Source organism: Arvicola amphibius, chromosome X (genome assembly GCF_903992535.2).
Source record: "Arvicola amphibius chromosome X, mArvAmp1.2, whole genome shotgun sequence".
NCBI lineage: Eukaryota > Metazoa > Chordata > Mammalia > Rodentia > Cricetidae > Arvicola > Arvicola amphibius.
Window position 1 is genome coordinate 124,046,139 of NC_052065.1, and position 15,409 is coordinate 124,061,547.

A 15,409-nucleotide genomic window follows, 5' to 3' on the forward strand; every position below is an offset into this window, starting at 1 on the left:
ATCATACTCCCTTCAGTGTGTGGGCAGCAGTAAAAGTCTACCATGAACATTTAATATGCATTTATTGGTTGGGTTTTATACTTTTTTTTGTGCTAAGGATTAAACCCAAGATCTTGTGCATGCCTAATACACACTGTTTTACAGCTATATCCTGGCTGGGTCTTTATTTGTACAATTATAAAACATGTTTTTTTTATAAGTATATATGCAAAGAGAAAATTAGAAACTTACCTTCTATTACTAAACTGTCCCCATAAAACTTTAATATCAAATTGATACTTTAAAAAAGAGGCTCAACTATTAATCATATCATACCAAAGTTTATTGATTACATGAGACGAAAATTTCTGTAATGAAAAAGGCAAGTTGCATTCATAAAAGATGGCATTCACGTTCATTTTAGAAAGCAACAAAGTAGATGTAAAAAATTGAAAAATGTAATATTGCAGTTCCATTTTACAAGCTGAAAAATGATTTTATCAACATCTGCATAAAATCTGCACATTTATATACTGCATATTATTAAAAAATTCCATCACTAAATTATGACTTTTGCAAATTTAGGCTTACATTTATACTGTTGCTGGTGTATATGTAGTAGATATGGAATGAATATTTTCTGTTTAATAGGTAACACCCTCAAACAAAAGACAACAGTTTGGAAAATTACATGAACATTTTGATCATTCAAAAATCATTCTATTTATGGTAAATATGTTATACTGGTTTTCTTTTTTTAAAAAACTGATTTCTTGCCCTCTTCTGATATAAGAGTGGTTAGATTGTAGTGCTAGGAATACTGGATGGCTCATTTCAAGTCACTTCATCTGCTAATCCCACGTTAGCCATGTTTTAGATCTTTAGTAAAAATCTTTCAAAAAGCAAACCCAGGTCCTCTTATTTGAGCTGCAGTGTATAATGTAATTTGCCTGAGACATGACTCTAAATACTCCTCACTTGCTTATCTAGATTTCTCTCCACTGCAACATGTCACATATATTCAGTTTTATTATCTACTATCCTGGATATCCTGATATATATTAACTCCTTAATCGTTCTTCATTAATTAAGCCTCTCTATTTGGCTCTTACAGCTATTCACAGTCCTTATAGTTCTGATGTAAAATAATAATACAGCAGCAACAACAATGACGACAACAATAACAAAATAGCAAAGCTTTCCTGGGTTAGATGTTTTAGCTCTTTGGAATAGGAAAAGAATAGAAAGACTTTGCTTTCAGCAGATCACCTCAAATACAGGCTACAAGAGCACACAGCACATTTAAGCTGTGAATGACACCTAACAAAACACTCAAAAATAATACTGATAGACAAAAACAAATTAAATTAAGTAATTATGGAATGGTTTCTGATAATTGAAATTATGACCTTTTTAGAATTAAAAAAATTACATCTAAACATCAACACAATATATATGGAAGAATCAAATGTGCCATATGGACTATATAAATATACTGGAATAGAATGAATGCAATACTTTGCTAAATCAAGGTACAATATAAACATCAAACAGTACAGGAATGTCAGAAAGACAAAAAAGTTGGAAACTGATAGAAAAATATTTTTTAAATATCATTTTAGTCTAGCTTTCAAATGTAGTCTTTCTATCAAATAAAGACTTCATGTTTTAAGTGAACTATTAGGGGTTAAAAGCTCTTTGTTGTCCAGAAGTTTGAGAATCTTACCAAGCCCATCTCACAGTTCAGAATTAGACCACTCGCCTGTCCCAGTTAGCTACAAGAGACAACATTCATGTCCAAAGAGCCATGCCTCTACAAGCTACTGACTAGTTTTGGAATGAATCTCTCCCCTACCAAATTGGTAACTTAAAAAAAGTGCTGTATATATGCACAAGTACAACCTCTTTCCAACAAAAACCGTTAGTAGTTTAAAATAAGCTACACTTCCCCTCTTTGCCACATAGAATTATAAAATGCCGATGTTAAGAATGGCATTTATTTTTATATATTTTACCCATCTTACCTCATTACCCAGCAAAATTGACACTGGAAATACCTTTTTATTGCTTAACTTTTGAGGGGCTATTACCCAAGTGACCAAAGTACTTTATTTTCAAGTTTAGTCATCTTAAATACCTAAGTGGTGTGTAATTCAGAAGAAAACACACCAAATAACCTTTTCCAACCTCTTTTCAACAATAATAACTGGAATTAACAGTATCGCACAAAATTTTCAAGGTATTTTTTGGAAAGGATATTAGACCAAGACAATTAGCCTATGATTGAATAGAAAATGGACTATTTTGTCTGATACAGTAATATCATTTAGTCCTTCTGTATTTTCAAGTATTCCTTTTGTATGTGGAAAAAAAAAGATAATCATTCAGCAGGAACAAGAAATGTGATACAAACAGCCTATGTCTTTTGCCAGGCAAAAAAGTAACACTGTATTAGCAAAATCTGTTCATTCCCAATGCATGACTTCTACTTTATACTACTATGTTTAAATCCATTCACAAAGTCAATGGGTTGAAAGAGCACCCATTTCATAGTTACATTATTCTATCTAAATCCAGAATTCTAAGTATGCTTACTTCAAACTTTCATATAATTCTTAACTTTGGCCATAATGGCTACTTACAATAACTGTAAATGGTTAGGAGAGTTATTTGGTATTTTAATGGACATTTATTCTGAACCCTACACATGAGAGTGGTTTTTGTTGCATATTGAGTATCCTGAGTTAATATCTTTTGTAGTTGTTCCTTCATGCTTTCTTTCTTTAGCTGCAACCACAGTCAATATGCTTGTAGGACAACAGCATGGGCAGTTCAAGATTCGGATTCTGAAAAGGTTAAAATATAGAGTTATAAAATTTATTTTGGTAACAATATATAACCATCTGTATAACATTTAAAAAATACACCAAGTAGTAAATTTTGTTATGAGAGTAAAGCAACTGTTTTACCAGAAGTGCCAAGTTTTATTCACATGCAGGAGGGAAAAAAAGAGTGACATCACAACCATATTTCTAAATTTTTCCTCATCTGTCAGCTGAATAGTTCAGGCTTGCTCTTTGCTTTTGGATTGCTCCAGGGTTCTCCTAGCAGGTTTTCACACTGGGACTGCCTATTAAGCTGGGAGCTGTTGGAATACAGGAACATGATGGTTTTATTTCTAGCATCTAGTAAAATGTTTGGCACATAGCAGATGCTCAGAAATTGCAAAGAATAAATTGCTTTTTTGATGTGTGAATTATCTTTGGGTATGTATGTATATGAGTATATATGCATATGTGTGCAAAGGCAAGTAGAGGGCAAAGATTAACCTCTGGTGTCATGCTTAGGTGCCATTCACCTTTTTTTTACTATTTGAGACAGGAATTCATTATATACCCCCGACTGGCCTTGAGTTCACAGAGATTCACCTACTTTTGCCTCCCAAGTGCTGAGATTAAATATATGCAGCATTACACTCGACCCTCACCTTCTTTTTCTTGAGATAGGCTCTTTCAATGGGACCTGGGACTTGCCCATAGATTAGGCTGACTAGCCAGGAAGCCACAGGAATTTTCTTGCTTTGTCTTCCAAGGAATCCTCTCCTCTCTGTCTTCCCAGCATTAGGATTACAAGTGTACCAGCATACCTGGGTTTTTATGTGGCTGCTGGGACTTGAATTCAGGTCCCTCTGCCTGTACAGCCAGCACTTTACTGCCCCAGCCCCTGGATTTATGACGTTTGAGATGTTTAGTTTTGGAAAATTTCTGTGAAAATACTACTTTACTTAAAAAAAAACAAAAGAACACCATACATAATATCAAAGTTAATTTTTCTTTTTTGGTAGATGATTTACTATGATTCAAACTTTTTATTATTCACCATCTATTTTTAAAAAAGAGAAACTTCTTTAATAAATCTGCATATTCTCTCTCCTCTAAACATCATTGCATGCTGTGAATAGGATGGGGTATAATAGACGACCTGACCACTGACTATAAACACAAGTTATGCATCAAGAAGAGGGGGCATACCTTTTGATTCTCTATGCTAAAATCAAGCTTTAAAGTTTTTTTTAAAATGTATTTATTTAGCATGTATATGCATGTGCACATGCCATAGTGCATGTGTGAGGGTCAGAGACCAGCCTTCAGGAGTCGTTCTCTCCTTCCATCATGTGGGATTGAACTCAGGTGGGTCAGCCTTGGCAGCAAGCACCTTTATCTGATGAACCATCTTGATGGTCTAAAACTCAACATTTTTGAAATACAGTAATGGAAGAAGATCTTAAAGAGAGTACTATTTTGTTCTCAACCTGGGACGCATTTCTTATGGACTATAAATTGACTATAATACCCTCAGTTTCTATTCATGTTCCCCAGTCTTCAGGTCATAGTGACTTTAACCAAAATAAGGTTGCCACTCACCCGGAGAATATGTGAAAGAAATCAGGTTGTCCCATTATCTACCAAGGAACAAACTCAGTGGCTGAATTGCCACATATTTTCCTTGGAGAAGAAATAATGCTACACAAAAATCAATTCCTGGAAGAAATAACTACATTAAAAATGAAACACTTCTTTTTAAACCTCCTAAGTTCTAGATATTGTAGGAGTTGAGGCCCTGGAGAGGCCAAAAGCAGTAGCAGTGTCTGCTACTCAGCAGAGACCCCCAACCACAGACCAAGCTAAAGAAAGCAATCCAGGGGGATACAAAATTAAATGCAAATAATATAGCTGAGATGCATCTCATGGTTTACTTAGGACAAAGCAATCTGGAACAAAATGGTCAAAGCCTTTGAAAGCTACTAAGAAGTAAACTCATTACTGAGGAGAAACACATGCAGGTAAGTCATTAAAAATGTATAACATGCTAAGTGCAGCACAAGAAGTCTGCTTCCAAAATAGCACTGCAGACACAGAACGTGGTGAATGATGGGAGGTGAAAGAACCAACAGATTCAATCTAACAGATTCAAAGTAAATTGTTCCACAATTTTATTCATATGATCACAATTTTTATGTGCACATAAAAATCATGTGCACTATAAACTGTATTGACTTGCTTGTAAGTAGACAACTTTATAAGTAAATTACTTAGGAATTAGTCTAAATTATCTTCAGTGGATAAAATACCTTCCAGAACCTGGAGTGTCAGAGTCTTCTGCAGTAGAAAATATAGATTGCACATGAAAGAAATCATTCTGAGTTCTAAGGTCCCTATCATGGTATATTAATTCTTCTAAAATATTTTTGAGGTAAATAAAAACAATGTTATCAAATAAATCTGGTTTGGAAACATGAACTAGGAAACAGTTTGTCATTAAGCATGCATCCCCCTGAATGGCTAGGAAAGATTTTACCTCTGAGAGTTGAAACATTTAGCTTGAATAAAACTTGACATTAAAATTGTTAAAATTAGAGGACTAGATCATTAACATATATTTGGGGATTAGACATTTACAAGGACATTAAAAGTGTATACCTACAAACACACAGACACAGCACATGAAGGTACAAACACATTTGATTATTTTCACATAGTTCCCAGAAAAACATGCAATGCTAAACTGACTTGGTATTATACAGATGCAATTTTGGAATATCTATTTTGAATTTTCAAAATTAACCTTATAAGTCAAAATTATATTATTTCTAGATCAGTATCAAGTATTTTCACATGATGGCAATGCCATGACAATTTGTTCTTCACAAATTAAATATACTGTATTAACATTCAGCTCCGAAATCGTCAAAAAATTCATCACAGTTTCAGCAAATTTAAAGTATAAATTTCCCCATATTCCAAGCAATGCATCTTTATATTTTTGCAAAGAATAGTATAAAGTTCACCACACCAACAGCAGAGAAAATTTAAAGAGTGATATTTTCATTTTTTTTATAATGCTGTTAATCTGTTTTTTAAAGCCAGCCCACTTGTTTAACACTAGGTACCTGTTACAATATATTAGACTCGTCTGAGAATGTTCGTAAAAGAAGAGGTCTGACAGAAGGTCTGGCGGATAATGAGTCAGATGCCCTTCTACAGCTCAGATTGCTCTGTAATAGTGAGGCAAAGATACTTAAAGCATTTGAAGATAGGTTAACCTACCTGGTGATAAAAATGTAGGAGAAAAAAAGAAATCATTTCCTACAGACTACTTTCCTGGCCCCACAGTACAAATTACTTATTTTACTATACAGCAAATGCATAACATTCAATTGAATACATTTAAAGGACCAAGAAAGTCTCCAATTCAAACTGGTTTTTGTGGTAGAAGTAAATAGACATTAGCAGTATGTGGCAAACTTGGGTTTCTGGGATGGCAGTGGTAGGTTATATGGTAAGATGAGTCAATATGGTTTGATTAATGAACCTTACCATCCTTTTGGTGAACACCTCTGGAAGTTGTGCTGGTGCTGAGTGTGTCAAAAAGGAAAAATCTGTGCAAAATACTTTTGTCCTGATGAACAGGCTAGTTCTAACATCATGGCTACTATACTGCATATCCCATATTACAAAGTTATAGTTCAAGTTTTTGAAAATTACTCTCTCAAGTAAGACAATTTAGAAGGTGACTAAATGGTTAAAAGAAAATGGTAAAATGTTTTAAGTATCAATAAAAAATATAAAAATGAATCATGAGAAGTAACTGTCTATGAAGAATCAGAAATGGTGTCAGGCAATGAGAATGCAAGCAAGTTGGTACATTAAGAAAGGAAATCACCTTATTCACTCCAAGAGAAACTGTGATTGCTGGAAGTTTGAGAAAGCATGAAGATAGTAGATGTTCCTGAGGAAGGGAGACGTTTCGTTACCTTGTTCACAATTGCACAAAAGGTGGAAAATTGCAGTAGAAAAGAGAGAAATGCAGAAACCATAAAAAAGAAGAAAAAAGAAAGAAAGAAAAGAAAAAGTAAATATTCTCTTAGATGTAAAACATTTAAAAAGAAACCTTGAGAACTGGAAGTAGAAATGACATGTTAGTTTTGAAGACGTTACTTACTAAAGTAAAAGTAGAGTTAGTTAGAAATAATCTATTATATGTTCCGGCTGCTGTTTTCCTGTATATCAACTTAAAATTATTATTATTATTATTATTATTATTATTATTATTATTACTATTTTTATTTGGTTTTTCAAGAGAGGGTTTCTCTGTGTAGTTTTGGTGTCTGTCCTGGAACTAGCAACTAGCTCTTGTAGACCAGGCTGGCCTCAAACTCACAGAGATCCGCCTGCCTCTGCCTCCTGAGTGCTGGGATTAAAGGCATGCACCACCACTGTCTGGCTCGAACTTAAAATTGTTTTAATGGGGATGTACTATTTTAAATAAAATAATTCTAATATGCCTCTCATTAAAAATGTTAATCTCTAATCACTAATTTACTATCTTATTTTTGTTCAAAATCCATTGGTCAGAGAGTTAAAATCAAGTTCCATCACAAATCACTAATGTACCTGAAGTAACTATCTTTCCTATTCAATTTTATAGACATTATAAAAGGACCAACTGCTTCTTGGGCAGCTACAGGTTAAAAATCTAATCAAAACCAATATAATGAGAAAGCATTTGGTGGTACAACCATCCTACCATTTGCCCCTGGATTAGCGGTTAATTTCTTTTATACTGGCAGAATTCAGTTTCATTATTTTTCTTGCATAAAAGATCTCTTTACAGGGGCTGGAGAGATGGCTCAGTGGTTAAGAGCCCTGGCTGCTCTTCCAAAGGCCCTGAGTTCAATTCCCAGCAACCACATGGTGGCTAACAACCATCTGTAATGAGATCTGGCACCTTCTTCTGGCATTCAGGCATACATGGAGGCAGAATGTTGCATACATAATAAATAAATAAATAAATAAATAAATAAATAAATAATAAATAAATAAAATCTTAAAGTAAGACCTCTTTACAAAGGTAGGCTAAATTTTTCCTATGTAAAGCACATATTTTTCAAACTAAAAATATTGAAGGCTATAAAAATTTAATTAGAAAACCTGAGAGATTCTTTTTCCATGTCTACAAACATGACATAATTTGCAGAGTTGGCTTTGGCACTCACTGCCCATGCAAGAAAGAAGATGGGAGGTCACCTATGGATGGGGATGAACTCAAAATCTCCGCTAGTCAAGATTATCCATTAGCCAAGTATGGTGGTACACACTGTAGTCCAAGCACTCAGGAGGCTGAGGCAGGAGGATCACTATGAATATGACTCTGTCTCAAAAACCCAAAAACAACTAAACACCCACCCAAACAATCAGAAGACTACTATTAACTTTTTATTCATTAAATAGACTTAGAAAAAGAAAATAGCTCACATGATGTACATATCCAAGAGTTTAATAACCAAACCTTTAAATAGAAATACTCGCATTTATTTGTGTTTTAATATAACTATACTTCTTCCCATTTATATTTTACTTTAAATGCGGAAGTTGGGGACATACTGGCAATATGCAAATTACCAATTGATAAAACTAGAGAAATAGTTCAGATTCTGAAAGAAAAATTTATTTCGATCTTCTGTTTTGTGGGCAAAAACCTTGCAACAAGATTAACATGATACCATGTCCCCATTTCTAAATTTAATGTACAAGCCTATCTATTTAGAGACTGCAAGTATAAGCACATTTTGTTGTGTTCAAAACTTGTATCCAACCACCAGATAAAAGTACTACAGGAAGCAAAAATTTTAGGGACCAATAGATTAAGTGTTTAGAGACTTTATAAAGAAAGATAAGAAAATATGAGCATACAGAAAGCAGTAGAAAGCATGACATGAAAAAAAGAACTCAAAACAATAAAAAACAGAACTAGCAACTGGTAGTGGTAGATAGGACAGGTGATGATGAGCTAAACCAGTGTAAAATGTCCACACTCTTTTGCAGTCACCTATAGAGCTTTGAGAGCAGCTTAAGTAGCAGTATGCCAAAGAGGCCAAGGATAAAGGCACATCCCAAGAACCATGACAGTAGAGGGTTTCCTTACAATATGATTAGAATTTTATTTTAATTTCATTAATACATTTTTTAGGAGTACTGTCCTCTTGAATACATGGTTGTATATGACACTGTAAGTATTGTAACATGACTCATCATTTTTATAATTTATTATTAAAATGATATTATATTTTTCAAAATGCATTCTCTGGGAACTTTAGTCACATAGCTGACATTTTTTCTTTCCCTGCGTTCTCCTCTTAAACAGCTTCATATCTATATTGGAATATTCCTTCATCTTTTGTGTAGACATCACCCACACTAGGCATAAGGATGTTACTGGGTCATTTCCTAGTAATTAGATGACTCTTCTCATGTCTAGCAGGCAGTGAAATCTCCTTTTAGATTGAGGTAGATTATATGAGAAAACATTACATAAGGAAAGTTGGAAATCTCCATGCAGGAAATACAAAGTAGAGTAGTATTTACTACTTGCCTATAGGGTACAGGGGTACCAGGGGTATTTCAATGATTTACACACAGCTATTGTGTTTATATGAGATACAGCTTTCTGAAATACCTCAAACCTTAAACCTTAAACTCATTTTCAGGTGTTATCTTGCTCTTTCACTGTTCAACATTCAATGGTAGCTCTATCAAACACCGCCAACGGTATGGTTATGCAGCTTTGCCATTTCATAAATTGCAAAAGCTTTGCTGTTCTTTTTTTGGAGACAGGGTTTCTCCGTGTAGCCTTGGCTGTACTGGAACTCACTCTGTAGACCAGGTTGGCCTCAAACTCACAGAGGTCTGCTGCCTCTTCCTACCAAGTGCTAGGATTTAAGGTATGTGCCACCACTGCCTGGTGTAAATTTTACTATCTTTAAAGATGGGGCTTTAGGCACAAAAAAAACCCTTGTTACCGAAAATTAAGCTAAGAGGTAAATGAACTACAACCCAACTATAACTCAAGTGACTTGAGTCAGCTTATTTTCAAAGATATAGTTTTAAAAATTCAAATTAGAAATTTGTCATTTATAATAATTTATAATTTACTGAGACTTTTTCATTAATATGTTTCTCTTTCTTTAAAATTAGATTTATTCATGTATATGAGTTCTCTGTCTTCACACACAGCAGAAGAGGGCATCAGATTCCATTATAGATAATTGTAGGCCACCATGTGGGTGCTAGGAATTGAACTCAGGACCTCTGGAAGCCAAGTGTTTTTAACTGTTGAGCCATCTCTCCAGCCCTTTTTTTTTTTGTTTTTTTGAGGCAGGGTTTCTCTGTGTAGCCTTGGATGTTCTGGAATTTAACTCTGTAGAACAGGCTGGCCTTGAACTCATAGAGACCTGCCTGCCTCTGCCACCTGAGTGCTGGGATTAAAGGTGTACACCACCGCCACCTGGCAAATAATATGCTTTTCTTCCTAATTTTCTCTTAAGATTTATAAATATTCCAAAGGGCTATTTTTATCCTCAGCCTATTGCAAGTGTATTTATTTTTTGGTAATTTTATACATGAGTATAAGCTATTTCGATCACATTCATCTCCCCTTCCAATTCTACCCACTGTGCATTCTTTATTTATAGTTTTTGAGATTTATTTTATGTGTAAGAGTATTTCCCTGCATTTTTGTCTGTAAACCATGACCATGCATAGCAGCTGTGTAGGTCATAAGAAGGCATCAGAGCCCCTAGAACTGTAGTTACAGATGGTTGTGAACTACTATGAGAACCTGGGTCCTCTGCAAGAACGTGTGTTCTTAACTGCTGAGCCATCTTTCCATCCCCGTGAGCATTATTTATAGTGTAAACATCATAATAGATTTCAGCAGTGCTGGGGGCTACCATTATTAGCTTTTTTACTGGAGATTTTTAGGAGGAAATGACTCTAATCTTGTTATGCTACCAAAAACCATATAATTGATTGTATCATTATGTTTTATATTTGCTCAGAAGGGTTCAGAATGGACATACTTTATAATATAACTAGAAGGAAAGTTCCAATGAGCTGGGGCCATGTTTGACTCATCCCTGAATTATGACCACCCACTATAGTAGTTAATGAATGCATCATGGATCCTCAGACAATATATAAATTGAATTGAGAGGAACCCAAAATAAAGACGCTTTTATAATTATTAAATATATTAGCTTCCTTTTCAAATACCATAGAGGCATGCTCACTACCTACTGTGAAGTCTCCTTTTAAAAACAGCTGCAGACAATTCTAGAGTATGTAGAGAATGTGTAGTATGAATACTGAAGTTAGGGGCCCCTTCTACTCTAGATAGGGACACACATTTCAATTTCATCCCATTACATAATCTGCTAGGCTCTGAGCATGACCCATTGTAAAGTAATCTGCTTCACTTTAAAGTAAGCCTACCTTCTTGTTTAACAAGGAATACTGAGCAAAACAAGAAATCATTCATGCTGACACAGTATTGGACATTAAACATAAAGACTAATATATTTATGAAAAATAAGATACTCATTCTGCTTTGTTTAAAAGTTGGCTTCTGTTTGTTTATTAATGGCCTAATGAACTCTGATGTGACCTATGGTTGTCATGATCCTGTTAGCGTATATGCATTCATATATATAGTACTCCCCCCACAGATAGTGTAGTGTTCATAACTGTTCTGACACATTTGTAACTCTAAAAATGCTAAGAGTCTGAAAAACAATTTAGCCTTTCAGACACTGGTTATATAGAGAGATGTTCATCAGCAGGTGGTTCAACAAATGTTTACTGGTTCAAAAAGGGAGAGGAATAAATGAATGAATGACTAAATGAATGAAAATGATTATGAAAAAATTTCCTGTTTGTTCTAGCATATTTTCATGCCAAGCTATAGCACAGACATTAGAATTCCTTCTGTCACGGATATAAACCACAAAAAAATTTCATGCTGACCCACTGGCAACATTCTATGCTTTCAGTTGAAATTTGGAATCTCTTGTTTACATGGAATAAAAATGCTCTGAGACTATGTATCTATTGCTTCCTAGTAACATCCTTCCACTCAATGGTCTATACAAACATCACTGGACATTCTAGCTGGTGTCTCATTTTTAGAGAGGGCCTAAGAGATATTGGGATGATACATTTGAAGATTTTGAATTCTGAGAATTTTTTACCCTTAAGAGCATGAAGCTTGAATGTGAGCCATTTTGCAACATGAGCTTCATTATCCCAAAAAGAAACATTAGAAGCAGCCCAAAATGTACTTTTCAGATTAAAAAAAATTAGAAGAGCTTTGCAAGAGAACCTCCTTTGTAAATTCCGTATAGAGAAAGGATCTTTCCTTTCCTTCCTCCCTCCCACAGGGTCTAGAGTTTAGCCAAGGATGACCTTGAACTGTGATCCTCTTGTTGCATATTACAGGTATGGGCTATTATATTGATTTTAGGTAATGCTGAGGATGGGACCCAGGGCTTCGTGTATACTAGGAACATATTCTACCAACTGACATATATTTGCAGTCCCTGAGTCATTTTTCTTTTTTCTCTTTTCCTTCCCTTTTTCTTACTTAATCATTTTTATTTGGCTATATGAAAATTGCCATTTGAGCCAGTCTGGAAGAAAATGGTTCCATCAATACTACTTTCCATCCTAAAACTAAAAACCAGGCTCAATGGAGCTAGTCAAAGGTCACTGGAAGGATTAAAAGAGTAAACAAATACAGCTTATCTATATTAAAATTATGATCATCCTATCCCATAAGCCACATAAAAATAGGAAGCTCAGAGCAATTCTGGCCACCTAGCTGTATACTGCTCCCCCCTTCCCCCAGTACTGAGGATTAAACCTGGAGTCGCACGAATGTTTTCAAAGCTGTATTCCTAAGCCCCCTTTAAAATACTATTGAAGACTTAATAATTTCGTATCTTCATGTCTACATAATGTCAAACAACTTGGTTTTGTAATTCAATATGCAGAAAAACCCCTATGATATACCAGCTTTGTAGTTCAATTGGTTGATAATTTGATTAACTACACCAGGTGGTCATGACTAGACTATTTCCCAAAAATACTGCCTTAGTGGTGTTATAAGAGCTAGTTGATAATCAATATGAAGGAAACAGGACTTTTATTTTAACAAAGTGAGCAAGTGTTGGCAGGAATAGGATATACTTAATTAATCTGCTGGTAAAAATTTGCCAGTGGTTTTTCAGGCAATTCTAACCCTTTCACTTAAAAGCCTTTAAAGAAATGTCCAAAAGGTATCAGGCAATGTGCCAGAGGGAAATAACTTCTCTTCGCAGAAATATAATTTAATAGTTAACAAAACAAACACACTTAGAAACTATCATAATTTTTCACAAGTGTGTCCTGAAGAGTAAGGATGTTAAAACCACATCCAAGGAATTCTTTTTTGGTTGAAATATACTGCTAGGAGACAGGGCTAGAAGCAACACAGAGATTAAGCAGCACTATAATCAAAGGAAGGGGACAGGTTTGAAAGAGGCAAATTAGGATTATCAACTGAAAAAAAATTGGCAAACAATCCACAGGGAAATTTCTAAGGTCAAAGCTTAAATGTTGGTGTGGAAATTCCTGATATGAAAATTAATTCTGAGATAAATAAAAAATAAAGTCTTTTTCCCTTTAAAAATTCCATATGGAGCATATGAGATACTCCATATGGATTACTAAAGATCACATAGAACACTATTAAGGAATCTACTTACCACCTGCATTGGATAACGAAGTTTTTACTATACTTTTTATGCAGAAGAGGAAATTAAGTGATGAACCTGCAAGGAGGGGTTTAACATGCTGTAACTAATGCAATTCTCTAAATAAGATTTTCAGTTCACGGTGACAGTGAAGCCTCTTCCAAATATTAAGACTAGAACATAAATGTAGTTCTTACCCTGGCACTTCTTCTTCGTACATTCTTTACTACTATTAGGAGAATCTCAGGGAAAAGGCTGATAAATATTAAGAGAATTATGGCCAACCATGTGGACACAGAAGACAGCATTTGAGCAAACACAAAATACATTCTCTGTTGTTTCAGAAAAGGCCTGGAATGGAAAGAAAACACAGAAAAGAAAACCAAATTAGTTCCTGTCTTTTGCATTTAAAAGGAATCTTCTTCATACACATGAAAAAAATTATTTTCTCTAGAATAACCCCAAAACACTACACAAATTTCATTTACCAAATGTTTAGAAAGGGATGTGAATCAAAGAGAAAAAAAATAAAATTCATCTAACTTGGAAACAATCATGCAATCAACTATAAAGCTGCTAAATGGTGAATATTTATATATACTGGAAAATGCCAGAGCTTAAAGATATTTAAGAGAAATGAAGTTAATTTCCAACCTAATAAGCATTTATTTCTTCAGCTGCCTTATTAAAATGATTTTTTGCTCATTCATAAATCTAACTTTTTAAATGAATTATCCCCTTAAAAACTTCTGCAAATATATGAAAAAGAACTGTACAGTCTACAGTCACTCATAACTGAAAGGAATCTAGTCTTCCTGTCTGCAAACATATACTGAATAATAATTTGTGCCCAGGAGATAAACAGACAGCAGACTATAACTGTTAATAAGATAGTAAACCTTAGAATCCCAAATCTATGAGACTCCTTCATCTGAAATTGGATTTTATTTTAAATCATTCACTGAACTGTTCTATTTATTTATTTTTTTTTACTTCTTTTAGTTTTTTTTGAGAGAGGGTTTTTCTGTGTAGCCTTAGTAGTCCTGGAACTCATTCTGTAGATCAGGCTAGCCTTAAGCTCACAGAGATCTGCTTGCCTCTGTCTCTTGAGTGCTGAGATTAAAGGCATGTGCCACCACCTCCCGGCCTCCACTGAACTGTTAAATAGAGTTAAGAAACACATCCTATCTCCCTTATCCTCTAAACTCTATAACACATAATCTTTCTGTCTTAAAGTATTATTTTAAATTGAGGTGAAGACAATAGCTGCTTAAGGCCAGGATGCATACCAGATCATCATAAATGATTTGGAACTCAAGAACTCCAGGTTAATAAATACTTGCTTCTTTTACTAGATCATTGATCATGTATCACACTTCATGAACTAGTTTCTTTTCAGACCTCCACAGGCATTGTACTTACATGCACAAACCCATTCACACATATATACCACATAATTTTTTTAATCTTAAAAAGGAAGGCGGGGTTTCAATATCTCAGTGTAAAACATGTCCAGAGCAATTAGTTGTAATTCAGCTAAAGTTTTATATAATTTCCAGTCCCGTTTTGTTGGTTGTTTTATAATTTAAGTTCATGTGTAGCTTAACCTGAGCAATTCTGTTTAAGCACAGAACTACAAGAAACAAAATAAAACAAATAGCCGATCTTCCTTTATCTATACGATATATGTGCAAGAGCCCTAGTGGGTACCTGAAGCTAATGATTAGTACCCTCCCCTAACAGTGTCCAACAATAATAAAAAAATAAACATAACAAAGTCACCAGCATCATTATGCTTATACT

General features: G+C 34.5%; 1 protein-coding gene across 4 annotated transcripts in view; it reads right to left on the reverse strand.

Moving 5' to 3' along the window:
• Window positions 1–300: 300 nt before the first annotated feature.
• Atp11c (ATPase phospholipid transporting 11C) overlaps window positions 301–15,409 on the reverse strand; it is a 202,921-nt gene continuing 187,812 nt past the window's right edge. For 2 of the 4 annotated variants that reach the window (XM_038316043.1, XM_038316042.1), the window contains exons 28-30: window positions 13,804–13,957; window positions 5,930–6,034; window positions 301–2,825 (exon numbers count right to left, since the gene is read on the reverse strand). In XM_038316043.1, the coding sequence (XP_038171971.1) occupies window positions 5,933–6,034; window positions 13,804–13,957 (256 nt within the window). In that variant the 3' untranslated portion in view covers window positions 301–2,825; window positions 5,930–5,932. Of the gene's footprint in view, window positions 2,826–5,929; window positions 6,035–13,618; window positions 13,685–13,803; window positions 13,958–15,409 lie in introns of all 4 variants that reach the window. The other 2 variants (XM_038316045.1, XM_038316044.1) reach the window with 2 other exon arrangements.